This window comes from Natrix helvetica (assembly GCF_964273705.1).
Source record: "Natrix helvetica genome assembly, chromosome: 2".
Lineage (NCBI taxonomy): Eukaryota > Metazoa > Chordata > Lepidosauria > Squamata > Natricidae > Natrix > Natrix helvetica.
In genome coordinates, this window is record NC_138552.1 from 222546423 (window position 1) to 222565668 (window position 19246).

General features: G+C 36.7%; 1 protein-coding gene across 8 annotated transcripts in view; it reads left to right on the top strand.

The window, feature by feature from the left end:
* The window catches only part of FMN2 (formin 2), a 199895-nt gene that overhangs the window by 84993 nt on the left and 95656 nt on the right, over positions 1-19246 (top strand). For all 8 annotated transcript variants that reach the window (XR_014174411.1, XM_081941726.1, XM_081941730.1 and 5 more), the window contains one exon: positions 5570-5657. Coding sequence is in view for 7 of the 8 variants with exons in the window: in XM_081941726.1 (XP_081797852.1) it covers positions 5570-5657 (88 nt within the window). In the remaining variant the exon portion in view is untranslated. The remainder of the gene's footprint in view (positions 1-5569; positions 5658-19246) is intronic.

Here is a 19246-nt window from a genome sequence, read left to right on the forward strand (position 1 = left end):
TTCAGGAGGCCGATCAGCAACTGGCATAGCCGCCCTGCACACCTTGGCCAAATGTCCCTTCCTGTCACACCGCTGGCAGATGGCGGCTTTGAACCTGCAAACTGACCTTGCATGATCCCCGCCACAACTAAGGCAACCCGACTGAGGCAAAAAGTCTTTCTGAGTTCATTTTTTTCGGGTTGTCAGTTTGAGGCAGCTGATTTCTTCCTTGACGTCTGAGAAATCATCTGCATCGACTTCGTCGTGGTGGACAGCATGGCCCCTGCTGGCATGGGTGGCCGGTGGCAGAAATTTTTGAATTTCTGCGGTAGACTTATCAGACATTTCGTACACCATGGCTTCATCCATGGCTGCCTGAAGGGTCAGCTCTTTATGCACCAGCAAATGCCGCTGAAGTCTCTAATACCACAGACCAGCTGTTCCAACAGGGCATTGTCCAGCACAGGGAAGTTACAATGTAGAGCCACTGTCCAGAGGGAAGCCATGTAATCTGTCACAGATTCCTCTTCTCTCTGGATCCTCTGTCTAAACGCATAGCATGTCACCATATGTGAGGGAGCTGGAGAATAATGTTTTTTTAACTTCTCCAAAAGTGTCTCCCAGGGCATTGAGTGCACTGACTGAGGGGCTGCTAAAGCCCTGGCTGTGCCAAACATCTCATGGCCAAAGGCACTGAGGAAATAGCCTCTTTTACGGCCACTAGACAAACCGGTAAAGTTGTTTGCCTCCAGGAAGCACTCAAACCATTCGAAGTAAGCGTCCCATGTTTCAGTGGCCGGGCTGAATATCGTGAATGCCAGTAGGGTAGCCATCCTGAGAAGGACAGGACGGAAAGAATCAGTTCGGACGACGTCTAGTCGCCTGGTGACTTGAGGCAGCTCTAACAGTGACTTTGTTTTCATCCTTTACCTCAGACCTGATCCCATCCTCATCACCAGTGTTCTGTAGGGAGAACGAGGCAGACAGGGACTGAGACAAGGCAGGTTGACGTTAACACAACCTTTATTAACAGCGACAAACAGCTCAAAATGTAAGGCAAACATCGAACCGGCAAACAGCAAAAGTAAATGACAGCTGACAGATCTTTTATACTAGAGCTGTCAGACGCTTAGCCAATCAGGTAGCTAGATTCTCCCCCAGCAGGCTGCTCGTGTCTTAGCCAATCAGGAACCAGCAATGCAAGTCAATGGCAGGGAAATTCAGTACTTAACATGTTACCTCTTCTGTACTGGTGAGCATCTTTAACTCCAGAGCTCTAGGCCAGCGATGGCGAAACTTTTTTGGCTCGCGTGCCATAAGTGGAGGGAGTGGAGGGGGGTCATGTGCAGGCGTGCCGCACCCATAATGAAATGCGTGACCCCCCCAGTGCACATGCGTGCACTACAGGCGCGACCCCCCCATTTTTGCAGGCCTTTTTCGCCCTCCCCAGGCTCCAGAGGCTTTATAGGAGCATGGGGAGGGCGAAAACAGCATCTCCCGTCCCCCCCCCCCCGAAAGCCCTCCAGGGGCTTCAGGGACCTTCAGGAGGCTTCCCTGAAGCCTCCGAAGCAGCCAAAATGACCCTCCAAGCAAACTGGAAATCTGCGGTTTGCTCGGAGGGTCATTTTAAGTGCTCCGAAGGCTTCAGGGACCTTCAAGAGGCTTCCCTGAAGCCTCCGGAGCAGTCAAAACGACCCTCCAAGCAAACCAGAAGTCCATTCCTTGAAGGTCCGGTTTGCCCGCAGGGTCAGTTTTTTGCGCTCCGAAGGCTTCAGGGAAGCTCATGAAGCCCCCGGAGGAGGGTCTCCGGGGGGCGGGAGGCTCTTTTCGCCCTCCCCAGGCTCCTATACAGCCTCTGGAGCCTGGGGAGGGCGAAAAATGGCTTTAAAAAAGGATGAACTCCGCTGGCCAGTGCGCACATGCGCGCTAGCCAGCTGACAGGGCAGCACCTCGCATGCCCTGACAAATGGCTCTGCGTGCCACCTGTGGCACGTGTGCCATAGGTTCACTATCACTGCTCTAGGCAATGTTTTATTGTTATATATTTGTAATTTTTAAAAATTTAATGTCAGTTCATAAGAAAAGCTGATCCAACTACTAGAATTCACATTTGGTTTTTCTTTTTAAAAAAATCATGGTGTCTTTCCCAGTTCTTAATCTTAGCTGTTCATAATTATCTACTTTATTTTTCCTTTGAAAGCATTTGTACATTTGTCTGTTTGTTTGTTTTTACAAATGTCCCAGCATAATTATTAAACTGCACTTGGAAATTTGCTACTTCCAACAAATAAAATAAATGTGTAACCCCAAAACACTTCTTGTAAAAATAAATCCTTCGTGTTTCTGAAAATATGTCAATGTTTTTTTTTTATTAAAAGTTCAGAAGATAGTGTCATTGATGGAAAGCTAAACCTCAGTATTTGTGCTCCCAAACATGTTTATCAGGAAGAAACGAAAGCCAGTGATTGAGAGATGGTATTAGGCCAATTCATCTCTGCCAATTTTATTTATTTATAGCAGTATTTCATCTTCTCCTACCATAAAACATTGAAGACATAGCTCTTTCCACCCAGACATTTGGGTTAGCTGAAGAGAAGAGCTTTGTTGTTGTTGTTCTTGTGTTTTAATGTCTAGGGATGTTGTTCATCCTTGGGTGCTGGAAGTAATATGCAGCGAGGTTTCCTGTGTTTTAATCCTTGTAATCCACCAAGAATCACTTGTATGAGATGAATGGATAGATTAATTAATTAAATCCCCATCTCAGTGTGATGGGCAGAAGGAATAATCTTGATTAACAGGAGGAAAAAGCACTACCAAGACAATTGTAAGATACTGTAAAAGAAATCTGAGTCTCAGGCAGAAATATAACTTGAAAAAGTATGGTCTTATGCCAGAATGAGCACTTCTGTTTGTTTCTTCAGTTTTCCTGTTGCAGTTCCCAGTGTCATGTACCTTTCGCAACCTTCTGATAAGCAAAGTCAATGGGGAAGCACGAGTCACTTAACGATTGTTTCACTAACGTAACCATCGCAGTCAGTCACTTAACATCTGTGGCGAGAAAGCTTGTAGAATGGAACAAAACTCAACGACTGTGTCACTTAGCGACAGAAATTTTGGACTCAATTGTGGTTGTAAGTCGAGGAATATCTGTATATGTTTTTTTTTTCATTTCAGCTTTTTAAAAAATTCTTATCCACCTGCATTTCCAAGCTGCATTCTTGTTGTATTTCTTTAGTTGTCCCATAGTGGCAACCAGAACATTACTGTTTCCTTTTTTGTCGCTGATTCACTTCAGTCTCTCCATTAATGGATTATTAGAAAAAGTTACCAATTTGATTGAAATGAGAGATTCTGCCTATAGCATGGAATTCAAGCTTCATATCTGCTCATCTTCCTGACTATAGCAGTTATTAGCTGCTTTATTATTTCTGTGATTTCTTAATTTTCCTTCTTTCTGGGTGATATTTCTTGATCAAGGATTCTTTGGTCATCTTCAGTTTCTTTTCTTTCATCTGTTCTAACTTACGTGCATCTGATCTTAGTTTGCTGATCTACTTTTCTAACTGTAACTTTTGCTAACATTTTGGTGGTGCACTGCTTGGCTTTTATTCTTGTTTGTTTGTTGATTTTGCATCCAGGGTATTAAATTATACCTGCAGCCATGCTCTACATTAGTGACTTTTTCTTACAGTCACCCGCTGCTTATATCTGATGTTACAATATGGACACCTTTGAATACTTGTGCTAGCTGTTTCTTTGGTGCAAGCTTCAATACCCACAACCTTATTCTGTTGCTTTTGTGCTGTTCGAGATATCAGTTAGTCTTTGTTTCAACTCTTTTTTACTTAGAACACTATGTCCTTTCTGAAGAGAGGGCAGAAGAGAGAGTGTCTGGTTTGGGCCAGCATTACTAGTACTACTACTACTACCACTACAACTACTACCCCTTCTCCTCCTCCTCCTCCTCCTCCTCCTCCTCCTCCTCCTCCTCCTCCTCCTCCTTCTCCTTCTCCTCCTCCTCCTCCTCCTCCTTCTCCTTCTCCTCCTTTTCCTTCTCCTTCTTCTCTTCATCCTCATCCTGTTATTGTTGTTGTGTGATGTTTTTATATTAGCCAGGAGATCAATACAATGCAACAATGCTTTTCATATTAGCCAGGATATCTGCAATGCAACGATGCTATTGCAGAGTAGTAGTATGGCTGCCAATGTACCAGGTTTGTTGTAGGACAAACTCGCACACTTCTCAAGGTGCACCATAGGAGGACAAGCTTGTCTTGCACCAGAAAGAAAGATAAATGGCTCTTCCTGCAGCATTATCCGAAGCCTCCTCCCTTCCATGGAGCCACCTCAAAAAAATGGTCCCGTTACCAAGAAGGTTAAGAGCTGACAACAATTTGCCTGCCTGCAAGGAGCACAAAAGTGATACCTGTTCGCATAGAACATGTTTTTGAACTGTTAAGTGGACTGAAGTGAGTGGTGGGAGCTCACCCTGCCATACAGCACTAGGACTCAAGCTCGAACAGAGCAGAGACCATCTCCAGCATCATTAAGCCACTGAGCCACCACACCTCTCTTCTACTACTGATTTGACTCCTGATTTGCCTCTAAAGTTGGCAAGGCTTTGATTTGTTTCCCTGGATAGATCTTTGCAGTGCTTCGAATTCTGTTTCTGTGAATACTTTATTTCATATTATAAAGTGATGTTGATGTGCTAGCCTCTGTTCCATTAAGTGACTATAAATTACTTAATTTGAGTCAAACAGTCATGTTACATATTATATTAATTATAATAAGGCAATTAACTCATAGTTTAAACAATGTATATTCTAACCATAGAAAATATCCAGCAGCTTCTGGGATTCAATAAAAGAATGTCAGTGGGACTCAGTGATTACTTCCAGCTCTATTAATCTATGAAAGCTACATTCAACATAAGGGTATTTGAGAAAATTCTTTAGAAACTGATTTTAAAAAGTTATTGAAAATATGGATAGCATAGAACAACATGTGAAAAATATAGATCAGATTTATGCCGATAGCATAGCCCTAACTGAATTACTATTATCATCAGTCCATTATGATAGATTGATGAGGCATTTAAATGTGGGTAAAATATTATTTGAAATATGTTGATTCACCTCGCAAATTATTCTTTGCCTGTTTGTTTACTATTTATTATTATTTACCCAAAATATTGATTAATACTCTTAATCCCAATGAGATCAAAGAAATAATAGAAGTATATATGTTTTTAAAATAGCATATTTTTTATCTTAGGGAGGGGTTGTTGTTCTTTTTGGAACAGAGAAACTTAGAAATTTCCTTAATATATTATGCACGTATGTTTTCTTCACAAAATTAAAAGCTGTCAGATGTATTATTAAATTGAGTCAGAAACCATCATTTTACTATATTTATTCAATATAATGTGTGTGTTACAATGTTAGTATATATTGCTAGTCTATGTATGATATGCTGTATACTAAATAATAATAAATAATGTGTGTCACAAATTTATGATGCGAATGAGGGGAATGCATGTTTGCTAGCTATTATTTGGAAAATAATATCTTTTTCTTTTCACTGACAGGTTGTCAAGTTATTAAGCAACAAAAGATCACAAGCAGTTGGTATATTAATGTCCAGTCTTCATTTAGACATGAAAGATATACAGCATGGTAAGTGAGATACATTTTTAATTAAGTGGCTTTTTTTTTTCCTATTGAAAATAATTTCTGGTATTTTAACAAAGTAATAATTTTGGATAATAAAGTATCATTTTATATTTAACTAATAAATCTTGATATTTCAATTAAATAGTCTAGATCTTAAGTTTATCCCCAAATCTACCTCTTTATGAATAATTCACTGACATTTACTCCCTGATATGTTTTTTTCCTGAAAGAAATAGTGACTAGACCATAGGACAGAATTTCCTTTAGTTTTACGAAGGATTCCTACGTAAAACAGAGCATTGCTGATTGCAACTTTCAAAAACTAGCATTGGAATTTAAAATGTGGTGACTTTTAATTATAATTATCATTTTGTCAATTAAAAATGAAGTTTCATTTGTTTTATTTTGTAATAAATCCTTTTTAAAAATGTCCTGAAAACACAATTTTGGAAGTTTGACATCAACATGCACCTTTGGAGTTATCTATAATTCTTCCCTCCCCACTTAAAGTTAGCTTTGCAAAAGGTGAAAAGTGGAGCTATATTTATATTTAGAGTACTCTTCTTGCCTCCTAAGGTCTTATAATAGATTTAAAGCAGATGGAAAGGAGCGGCATAGTGCTAGCTTACCTATTAAATAAATATGGTTTCAAGTATGTTGCAGACTTCATAAATCATAAAAACAACTTTCTGGCTTTTCTAACTTACCTATTTTAATTGTGAATTCTATTTGCTTTTTGTATGTGTGTGTGTGTGTGTGGAATAAATTCAACACAGTGCAAACATTGGTGCACCCTGTCAGTCTGTGAGCAATTTTTAATTGCAATTTACGTTTTTTTAATGTTGTTTTCATGGTTACTAAACTTCCTCAAGTTGAAGCATTTAGGCTGGTAGTCATAGATCGAGGCGCCAGTACTGGCGCCAAGAAGTACTTGGTATTTCTAAAGCTGGCAGATGTAGTTCAGTTAAGTCATAGAGTGAAATCTGAAAACAATGATATGGTCTTTCCTTCAGTCAAATATTCAGCTTGGTTTGAGTTAATAATGAGAACCTTATGAACAAAGGAGTCCGCCTAACATCTGTGTCTGTGGTAAAGCCAACACAAGTTGATTGAAAATTTGCTTGCTTAACATGCAATGCTAACAATAATATGGCATGAATGTCACTCATTGAAGAGGTTAGGATTAAGTGCAAGTAATTGTTCTGTCCTACAAAATTTCCTGCAGCGTTTTTTCCCCCCCTCACTTGAGCTTAGTACTTAGGTTTTGGTCTTGATGAATGTGCATATTTAGGAAGAACTGTTTTTTATTTATGTTATTTATTTGTTTATTTTCGTTAAATGGAGTGCGGCAGTAATACAAGGCATTTGACAAGGGCTGTTCACAAGCTGTTGTTCAGGATTTCTGAACATAGAAAAATATATGGATTGTAGATGGGAAAATAAATCCCAAACAGATATATCCATTTTCTTATATATCATTATAGGCTATAAATAGCCTTCTATTTTCCATTTCCCATTTGCTTCAAGCCCTTATTCAAGAATAAAAAAAAAAATAACCTGGAGTCTTTATATTAAAAAGATTCCTCTTTTTCCCAAAATTTCAGTGTAGAACTGCCGTCCCTGATCTAAATCAAACACTTCATGTAATTGGATATGTAGAGATAAATGAGCGTCCAATTTTTTCCCCTCAGATTAATTATAATTATCATGCCATAACTTGCTCAATGTCAACCCACTAAAGTCCAGTTGGAACAGATGCATTTGTGAAATATACTGGCTTTTTTTCCAAATTTAAGAATCCTTAAGAATCCTTTCCTTAAGAATCAGGAAAGTGTGTATACCCAGCAATCGGACTGTTCAACTAGGCTACGCAAAAACACAACATTAACTCCAATTATCATTTAAATAAAATGTAAATGTAGACAAATTTGTACACATTGCTATATAAATTCATCGGAATGTTTAATCTATAATTATACTTATAGCCTTTTGAAACTAGTTTATCCAAGAAAAGGCATTCTAATTAGGTGAGAATGCAGTGGGAGGGAAACTCAGTTCAGATTGGAGTCTTCTACATTGATTCCTATAAAAGAACCTGAGCAGTAAATCTGAATAATAGTAAATTGAGTAGATTTAGGTTGTTTTTAATCTGAGTATGTCCAGATATATTCTTTCCTCTTTAACAAGTGAAAAAGGAAGGCCTGGGATGTCACATAAAAGCATAGAAAAAATATTCCCGCTTTCTGTGCTCCTTGAACAGTTTGTTAGCTAGTACTTTATTAGTTTGGGGAAAATAATAAAAGACTGTAAAGGAAACTCAAAGGTGTGTATGGATAGTGTTTCTAAACTTTTTTTTTTTTTGAAGAACAGACAGTGTATCCCTAATAACGTGAAGCTGTTTTCAATCCATTTATTTTCATTGGTCAAATCAGAACAGTAAAACCATAAAGGAAGAGGAAATGCTAGCAGATATCTTCAGGTATCACATTGAAGCAATTGGAAAACAAAAGTACTATAAGGCTTTTAGATGAAAGAGAATATGTTTAAATTAAAAAGAAACATTAAAGGCACATCTACCTTTGCCAATATATTATACTTTGTTAATAATGAAATTTCAGTTTATATTCCAATCAGAATCATATGGGATGAATACTTTTCCAGCTCTTTCCCTAACAATTCCCCCCAGACATTAGTAAAATATGCCATCATATAACAATATATACATCCTGCTTAGGCTTATAATTGATGTTTTAAGTGCTGGGGAAAAATTAAAAAATACTAACACATGTCTTATTACAATCTTTACCTTATAGGATCTCTTTTTAAAGAATGTCATGTATTACTCATTTTAAAAATGTTGATGTTCTATAAACTTTAATATTGGCTAGGAAACCTCCTGTCACTCAAATTTGGTCCAACAATATCTTTTCTCCCAGGCACAAGAGAAAGCTGAACAAATTAGATCTAAGGATAAGACAGAGACTTTGATTCCTTGAAATTTCTGTGAATAAGTCTACTTCCTCCATGTAAACTAATCCAACCCATTGCATAAGGATGAGAACATTGTCATGTCACTGAAGGAAATGGCTTTGAAATTGGACCATGTTTTCTTAAAATAGGCAATTAGAGGTAAACAATACTTAATGCTGAACATTTTTAGCATTTCATGGTAGGATAGGATGATGTCTTTCCCTGAAGATTTTCAGGGATGGGTAGAATTTGAAGAATGCTTAGCGCATGGTCTTATCTTTGTAGTCTTTGTTTTATAATTGTTCTATGCCTATATTTAGGCAAGCAGAGTCTCATGAAAATATACAAACTCCTAAAGAACAGCCATAAAACAACCCTATATCAAGTTCCTAAGGAGTCAGTGTTACAGGAACCAAAGCTGCATCTGAATTCCAACAAACTCCAACTGAAAGCTCTCAGTGTTTTCTCAATTGTCAAAGCCTCATAGCCAACTGTGAAACTGGTTCTGCATCTTTTCACTAAGCCGATATTGTTTTCTGAAGACTGTGGAGAGACTTGGAGCAGATTTGGGTCAGGAGATTTGATTAGATTTTAAACTGAAGGAAAGTAGAATATGTGATTATCTCAGACAGAGTTCTGATGCTCTTTTAAATAGAAGATAGGACTGCTCTGTTTTTAAGTGTGATCATCAGATCTGAAGGATTTCAGGTCTGAATAGCTAGCATACCTAGTTCTTCTGGGAAACCTTTAAGAAGAAATACTCAATCGCTAAATACTGGTTAATAACACACATGCATTATATCCTTATCGGATAAACTATATTATTGCTGGGCATTATGGTTTGGTTCATTGCAACAAGTTAAGACACTGGCTGGATTCTCTTAAAATATGGATTAAATGGGGCATTGTGACAAATGGAAACTTCATGTGAAGAGATTACTTTTTGTAAGCCATATGGGTTATGTTTCTTTATTATTGTATTTCCTAATAACAAAAACTCATTCTTCTTCATTACCATTTAAAAAATTTAAGAAAACCTTTTTTTTAAAAAAATGTGACAATAGTTATTTTTATAGAGTCTTATTTCTCGTCCACCTGTAACATCCAATCATAGTATTATATATATAAATGATGGGCAAAGAATACCATTCTAGTTTGAACAACTAATATAAATCAATGCAGTTTCAGATATAAATTTGAAATACAATAGATCCATCTAATAGATGTGTGCAAATCAGTGAAGACTGATTCAAGGTTCAAAGCTGGCAAATTCTGATTTGAATTTGAATTTCAAAAGCACCAAGGCTTTATTTCAATTGGTGCAAGATGTGATTTGATAAAGTTTCAATTACAGCATTTATTGGGGAAGCATCAAAATGCCTGCAGCTGTTTTAGTTTTTGGCAAAATAGGACAAAAATGGTAGATGTTTTAGAAGGCTTTAATCCTGTTTAGTTTCAGCCAGATAGCTTCAAGGATTTTGCTACAATAAATTTCTAAATCATTTCCCCTGCATTTCTTTTAAGGTGGAAATAATATCCAAATAATAAAATAAATAAGCAGAAGGGATACAGAAAGGAGAGTGTAGCAACTTTGTCTGTAGTCTGTAGAAGGCTGTGCAAATTTCAAAAATGATTCAGGAGAAGCATTTTGGACCTTGAGCAGATGTGGCTTCTCTCTATTATTCATTAAAATAACTTCCCTATCCCATTATAGAGAGGGTCCATGTGCTTTAAGGAGTTGTCCCAAAGGTGGTTTTTCAAAAGGCAACTGGACATTCTTTGTTTTGCTTGAAGACATTTCACTTCTCATCTAAGAAGCTTCTTCAGTTCTGCTGAAACATCTTCAAGCAAAACAAAGTACCTTTGGGGTAATCATCAGCTGGATGACTGATAATCTCCATATACTTTAAGGAACTGATTATTTTTAGTTGAAGGTGCCACAGGTTTTTTTCAGGCTCATTGGACCGATGCTGAGCATGTCCGATTTTAACTAAAAATATTTTTTTTCAAAAATTATTGTAAAAGTAAGTTATTTAGAAAGACTGAAAAGACCACCATCTTCAGCCCCTCCCATTACCTTTTTTAAAGCTAATAAGCTAATAATTTATTTAAGCTATTAAACTAATATTTTGTTGGCACAGCTCATTGTCCATTTTCTGGGATTAAAGAATCATTTGCTGTTCTTCACATGCTGTTCGATATGCAGGATCTAATTAAATAAGTACTTTTATGTAGATCAGACATTTCCAGGTCTGAACTTCAAAATTTGGCTTTATTAGCTGAGAATTCTTAAGAGTTGCATTTTCAAACTAGACTGAAGTACCAGTTTGGGGACTGATAATATGAGCGCCTATAAATCACTAAAGACCAAATCAAGATTTTTTAAAAGTTTTGTTTTGATGAAATCAGGAGAATGAGAATAGAATTAAAAAGCTGAAGAACTTCTAACTAGCCACAGAGCTAAAAGGATTTATAGAAAAGGATAACAGAATACAGTATGATAACCTCTATTTCTTGTAAACCTAACTAACTATATTCTAATGAGATACAACCAGTAGACCAGTAGATCACTACAATTACTCCCCTAAATATCTTTTTGTGTCGTGTTAGCTGAAATTAAAACTCATTCGCCATTGACTTTTCAAAAGTCCATCAAATCTCCAAACTGCCTTTCAAGCTTTCTGAAACAATGGAATTTACCTATTTTGAATTGATAGTTTGTAGAGCAGCGATGATTTGTTTGATCATTTGATCAAATCTCCTTCCAAAATGAATTATCCCTTTGAAGTTTTTTTTTAAAACCATGGTAAATGAACTATATTTCATTGATAATTTTCACTTGTTACATTGTGACGTAAATGCAAAGGGAGCAAAAAGAACTTGCCTCTTTACCATATGACTGGTAAAATGGTAAAATTGTCCTACAGCTTCAGCCCCAGGAAGCTATCTTTAACTTCACATCCTGCTGTAATTAGCTCTCTGGTGATTATTTGCTATAAAAACCAGTTAATTGCTACTCATGTCCACAACAAATCTAATCAATGTAATATGTTTGCCTTCATCATTGCAAATTTAGCTTATCACATAATTTCATTGTTACGTCACCATTACTCATTTCATTGGCTGCAAGAATTAGATTGGAGGAAGAGGATTTGAGCTTATTGATTTGTATTGCATATTCCATATAAGAGTGTTACTTCAGTTCCCTGATTCCCCGAAGAGCATGATTGTCTACATCAAATAACCATAGCATCTAAATGCTTTACAGATAAAAGGCTGCCACAGGAGCTGGATCCCTAATAGTGCAGGATAATCAAATGGACATGTTTTCAATTAAGTTAAAAGTGATCTGTTCAATAAGTGGTACACCTTCTTTGGAATTACTGACCAGGGCTTTATCTGCAAGCATTCTGCTGTGAAAATAGTTTCGTATAGTGTGTACTGCTGCAAAAGTAGTTCTTAAGGTATAGGCACCATTTTCAAAATGATAGGTTTTGTCAGAACAAAGTTCTGATCATCCTTAAATTGATCCATTGCCATTGAAAGGAGTAGTAGCAGGAACATTTTAAAGAAGCCATATATAATTGAAAAGTCTCTCTCCCGTAGATACCGGTAAATAAAAATAATAATGAGGATCATGCTTATTCTCCTACTACATTGGACACACTGTCTCTCTCCCATATGGAAATAGTGTCAGTTCAAAATGATCTCTTATGAAAAGAAGCAGAGAAAGAGGGGAGGGCATTAAATACTTTGTTAACTTTTAAATTTTGGATAGCTTTTTTCTCTCTCTTTGCTTCTACTATTTATGCTGTGACTGGATCAAGGTTGTTGCATTTCCCAAACAACCATGTCTTAAGATAATTTAAGAAAGATTATTTCCTTAGTAAAATGTTACTATTATCATCGCTGTTACATCTGGACAATATCATTATGGCGTCTTCATTACTACTATTGGTTTGACACTCATTCTTTTGTGGGAATATAAAGTGCAGACGCTTTTTGGTTAAACTTTTGACATTATGATTAAAAGACATTTTATGCTTATATTGAAGCCAGCTTCTCTATTCATTTCCAACCAACAATATTAAAACCGAAATATGCATGCGTAGATTTTGGTATACTTCTAGTAGATATTTTTAAGATACTTTTTTGTATTTGCTATAAAAATTGTGACGGTTTTAGGGTGATGGAAGATGCCAGACAGAAGAGGGAGTCAAGCTATTCTCCAAAGCACTTGAGGGTAGAACAAGAAGCAATGGGTGGAAATTAATCAAAGAGAGTAGCAACTTAGAAATGAGGAGAAATTTCCTGACAGTGAGAACAATTAATCAGTGGAACAACTTGCCTTCAGAAGTTGTGAATGCCCCAACACTGGAAGTCTTTAAGAAGATGTTGAATATTCATTTGTCTGAAATGGTATAGGGTTTCCTGCCTAAGCAGGGGGGTTGGACTAGAAGACTTCCGACGTCCCTTCCAACTCTGTTATTCTATTCTATTCTATTCTATTCTATTCTATTCCATTCCATTCCATTCCATTCCATTCTATTCTATTCTAGACTCAACATAAGGAGTCTACCTGGGAATAAATAGCTCATTCTAGCAATAGCAGTTAGACTTATATACTGCTTCATAGAGCTTTATAGCACTCCCCAAGTGATATACAGAGTCAGCATATTGCCCCCAACAATCTGGGTTCTCATTTTACTGACTTGGAAATATGGAAGGCTGAATTAACCTTGAGTTAATTAGGATCAAACTCCTGACTGTGGGCAGAGTTTGCCTGCATTCTACCTACTGCACCACCATGGCTCATTCTAGGACAACAAAGGAATTGCATTGATCCAACTGGATACCCAGATATATCACATCATTCATAAAAATGAACGTCTGTTCCTTTGTAGAGACTAGCATGGTTCAAAAATGGAACATTTTGGTTTCTCACCAGAATTGGTTAGCATTTGTATATTCACTCTGCCTATGTGAGCTTTCATTTGAGGATGAGGAAAAAATAATGGACACATCCCACTTGCCCATAAATTATTCTCTCCCTCTCCAAATCAGTCTGTTTCGTTTTCTTTTTTTAAAAAAAATTACTTCCTGAAAACAGGAAAAAAGCCCAAACGTTTGAATTTTTGAAATAGACGAGCCCAGCAGTAATTAAAACTATATCCCTAAGGCTATTCTCACTTATTCTTGAAAAGTGATGACAACAACAATTTAGTACATTGGTTGTATTGAAAAATACTGGGGATAGAGTTTCATTTTGATAACACGGTTTCCTTTTGAGCTGAGAGACTATTTATGAATAATGTGAATGTCATAAGAAAGGTTGTATAAAATATTTTTGCACTTTAATTTGCAATGACTATAAAATAGGGCGGAATATACTAGCAGTATTTTGTACTCAATTAAATTTCTTTTGATTCCATATGTTTATCAGGATTGTAATAGATTTCTCAAGATTCCCTCTGAGAAATTTGATTTAATGGCTTAAGATGCTCCAAAATAGAGTTCCTGACAGTGTTGTCATTTGTTTCGTGACAGCATGAAGAATAAGCATACACTTTCTTTTAATATTTAAAAGATTTCAAACCTTTGACAACAATTTATTTAAGGAGTATGTTTCTGGTATTAATTTTTTTGTTGTTGTTAAAGTACATTTTTGCTCATCATTGTTTATACACCAATGAAATTTTTAAGAATTATAAGTTCACTGCAAAACAATATTATCCATTCTGTTATAAATTGTAATGTTTTTTTTTTGAACATTAGAATGAGATACTTATACTTTGCACAAAGTATACACAAGTTCCCAGCTGGTGACTCAAGCTTATCAGAAAAAGCTGGAGAATCTTCATGTATAACAGCTAACTAGTCGGTATTAGCTGACTGAGTCTCATATTTCATAAGGCAGTTTCCTACATAATTTGTTACTAATTTTAACTTCTCTATAGTAAATCTAACAATTTGAAAGCACAGGCACTCTCAACAATTTGAAAACACAGACTAAACTAATCAACAAAAGAAAACACAGATATAATAACAATACTGAAAGATCAGCACAACCACAAAGCTTTAGCAATTTGCACAAAAGCACAAATGTTAAAAGACCCGGAGATTATGTTATCAACAAAACAACTCCCAAAGCACTGATTTATTCTATTGCTGCAATTCAAATATAGATTTCTCCTTCTATGTTCTGTTATATTATAGTAATTGTTTTGGCCAACATTCAGACCCGAAAAATCTGCAATCCTTGCTTGTCTTAATACATTTCAAATACTAGAAATATAGCTAAGGAAAACATACGTCAGTCCACTCACTTTTGATTTCACTTCCAAATTTAATTGAAGAGAACAAGCCATTTGAGTTACTGTTTCAACTCCCAAGTTATATTTAGAACTGCAAGGTAATTTTAACATCTTTTGAACAGTCTCTGAGATGTTCAGCATTTTTTTAAAAAAGTACAATCATTTTTGGTTGCATTAACCATATTTTTTTCATGTTATAGGAAACACATTTCATATTGTGTAATGCAGAGCTTCCCAAACTTTCTTGATTCAGAGTATCCTGCAATTTTTTAACAGCTTCCCTAGAGCAAAACCTTGAGGTAGTAGCTTATGATTCTGCAGTGATCTTGGACACCACAGACTTAATGAAAGACTCCACTAGCTCACCAGGACAAGAAAGATATCTTTAAAGACGTTCACACAGGTGCTGCCTTCACATTCCAATGAACTCCAAAGCATCCTTTCTACTTTTTATGAAACACATTGCAGTTCTGTTTTTACTCATAGAAAACTACTATATATTATCAGTGTGGACTGCTGTAATCTATTAAGGGACAGATTTGATAGATTTGGTTTTTTCTGGATTCTTTCCTTTAAAAATATATTTGCCCATCCATCTAAGATCCTCATATTTTATTCAGTCTGTCTTTATTACTTTACAAATTTAAATAAATATGCCCAAATAATTAAGATAAGCACTGAAGAAATCAGTATGGCCCATATCAATAAAACTCTAAAAAAAAATAGAAATGCAACATAATCTCCCTAGATTAAACAGTCTACAATACTAATCATGTTTGCATTTAAACATTTTATTCTGAAAGAATTAGTGCACAGGGGTCTTTTTTTTCTTTTTTCCCCAGACAAGAAGGCGACACACTGACTTAAACAAAATGTATTTGTTCTCTACGAATTTAACTTCCACAAATTTTATAAACAAACTGTATAGGTGTATGAAGTTTTGGCTGATTTAATCAGTAACTTATGTCTTTGAATTTATATAAGCTTGTTTACTCAAGATGCCTGCACTGGAAATGTTTATACTAAAAATACCTTTTATTTTATAGCATTTTCTTTAAAACCTATATCAGTATAACATTATTGCTATGGACGAGAACATAATGGTCATGACACAATACTTTATAAAACCCTTTCCTTTACTACTTATATATACTGTCCTTTGTGAGAAGTGAATACTTAAGAAATATGCATAAGTCGCATGGATAAAATTGCACATGGAAACAAAATCTCCCTCCTTCAAATTCTTACATTTCCACTAGAAACACTAGGAAAAACTAAATGCTAATGCTATTATTTTGCCCATTAGTTTTAGTTGTTTAAAGTCATGATTCTTTCCAACCCAACAGAATGTTGAAAATACATTACGTAGAGAGTTGGAACCCTGTGTCACTGTCAGTAAAATCAACACCCCAAATTGAACAGAACAGATTTGGGTATGTTTGTATGTATGAGAAGAAGACAGCAAAAAAAAAAAAAAAAAAAGCTTGACTTCATAAATCAATGTGATCAGCCTGAAGCATATGGAAGATACTCCACTCCTCTTCTACAAGAGAATACCTTATGCCACCAGGCTTGAAATTTTGGGCTTGGACAACCTAGAACTATGCCACCTACAGTCTGACCTAAGTGTAGTACACAAAATTGTCTGCTGCAACATCTTACCTGTCAATGACTACTTCAGCTTCAACCACAATAATGCACGGGCAAATAAGAGATACAAACTCAAGGTAAATCACTCCAAACTCGATTGCAGAAAATATGACTTCAGCAGCAGAGTGGCCAATGCCTGGAATGTACTACCTGACTCTGTTGTAACATCCTCAAACCCCCATAACTTTAACCTTAAACTGTCTACCGTGGATCTTAGGAGGTAGGTAGACCTCCTAAGAGGTCCGTAAGGCATAAGCATAAGCACACCAGCGTGCCTACCATCCCTGTCCTACTGTCTCCATTTATTTGTACCCATTTCCTGTGTTCATGTCCATGTTTATACTTATAACTTTGTACATGTTTGACAAACTAATAAAAAATAAAAAAATAAAAAATCCCTCCATATCCTTACTATGGGAAAGACAGTGGAGCATCATTTTAGATTGTTGGCAACTGCTCTATTTTACGGCCCCTTCCTCTGGGTCACATGAGAGAGATCACATTTCTTTCTTTCAGAAAAGGAAATGGTACCTGTAACCATTGTGGGTGAAGGAAATAGAAGCTATGCTCTGTATGCTTTTCCCAATGTGGGATGGGATAGAATGGGGAATGGGACAGACAGATAAATCTCTCTACAAATATATACTGTAGAATACTGTAGCTCTGGCCTAGAGAAGGAAATGGATAGGTAAACCAATCCCCGGGAAAATAAAAATCACGAGAAAAAGAATAATCCCTCCTTGATCTTGCTGTCCTTGAAAAGGAGTTAGAAAAAGTGAGTGACAACCTTTCGAGATTGTGTTAACATACTCCTCAATAATAAAGCACCTTTCCTGGAATCTTTGTGGTGACTGTTTCCTGGCCTGAAAAAAATTCAAAGGACTGAATTTTTTATTACATACATAAAAATGTGAAGCTACAGCTGCCAGTTATTGATGTGGGCCTTCATAAGCATCAATTTCTTCTCAAGAGCCTAGGATGTCATAATACATCAGTGAGTTTATATGCAGATCTAAGCAGCAAGGATTTTTGTAACTGTCAAATGAAAAATTTGTCTATGTGCAGGTTTTCTAAGTGTCATCCAAGATCTTTTCATATGGTGCCTACTGTGCTGATAACCATGGGACCACCCCAGCTGGCTTATGCCATAATCTTCCAATTTACAGATTATGTGACCATGTGATCTTCTCCAATTCTTTTGTCTTCCTTTCCATTATCTCTGGGTATTGTCACATCAATTATCTGCACTTTCTTCTATTCAACCGAGTTAAATCTGGTGTGTTGTGAGCCAGCTCTGTTCACACCATTTTTTTCCTTACTGGCACATAATTTTACAATGTTCCAGTGAATCATTGGAACACTGGTAATCAACCAATGCATGTTCTTTTTTTCTTTTTTTTTTTGCTTTGATTCAGGTAGTCCTTGACTTATTACTATAATTGAGTCCAAAAATTATGTTGCTAAGTGAGACATTTGATAAGTTTTGCCCCATTTTACAACTATTTACAACCTTTCTTGTGACAGTTGTTAAGTGAATCTGGCTTCCCCATTGACTTTGCTCGTCAGAATTTCACAAAAGGCAATTACATGACCTCGGGACCCTGCAATCACCGCAAATATAAGGCCGTTACCAAGCATCTAAATTCTGATCACATGACCATGGGGATGTTGTAATGGTCATAGGTGTGAAAAAGGTCGTATGTCAGTTTTTTCAATGCTATTGTAACTTTAAACAGTCACTAAATGCTCCATTGTAAGTCAAGGAAATCTTGTAGTTTATTTGAATTGAAGTAAATCTCTCCCTCTGTTTCTGTGGGGCATGTAATCTGTCAATATCAAATCAGAAATATAATGCATAGTGAATATTATTAGCTATATTTTTTTATCCAAACAGTCCAGTCCCTGAAAATGGGATCATGGGTGTTAGATATTAGCAACTGTTATAATGGTTTCCACCAAGGTTCTCTGTTCCGACGGGAACAGAAATTCAATCTCATTGGTCGAAGGTCCTGAAAGAGCTGCTGGCATACTGAACCTTCACTGGTTTGTACGTAGTTTTTCTGTTACAATAAAGAGCTGTTGTTGCCTAAGCCTGAGTGTGCCTTTCCTTTACACAATCTAACACTGGCGATGAAGGCAACTAGGTGAACCAAAAAAGAGTGTAGCAATCCAGCAAGGAAAATCCAGCCTGGAGCTTAGCGCGGCATCAAGCAGCCATTTTTGAGCGGCAGATTCAAAACGCCCTCAGAACACAAGATGGCCATGCATGCCCCACCGACTTCGTACGACATAGTCACCAAGCACTCAGAATCATACATGCTGAGGTTCGACTGCTTCCTCAAAGCCTACGACCTCATGGGCCTTTCTGAAGGCTGCAAGAAGAACATATTCCTGGGTTACTGTGGATGGGAATTGTTCAAGACAGCCAAAGATCTATCTGAGCCAACACCACTCCAATCGGTAGCTTGGTTGGTGCTCCAACAGACGCTAAGGACAAACTATGCTCCCAAACAGTCTAAGCATGTCCGCCAGTACAAATTTAATATTTGCAATCAAAAGGAAGGCAAATCTATCAACGAGTTCATTGCAGTGCTAAGAAAGGCCGCAGCGTATTGCGAGTTCAGAGACCTAGACGAACTCATACTCAACCACATCACA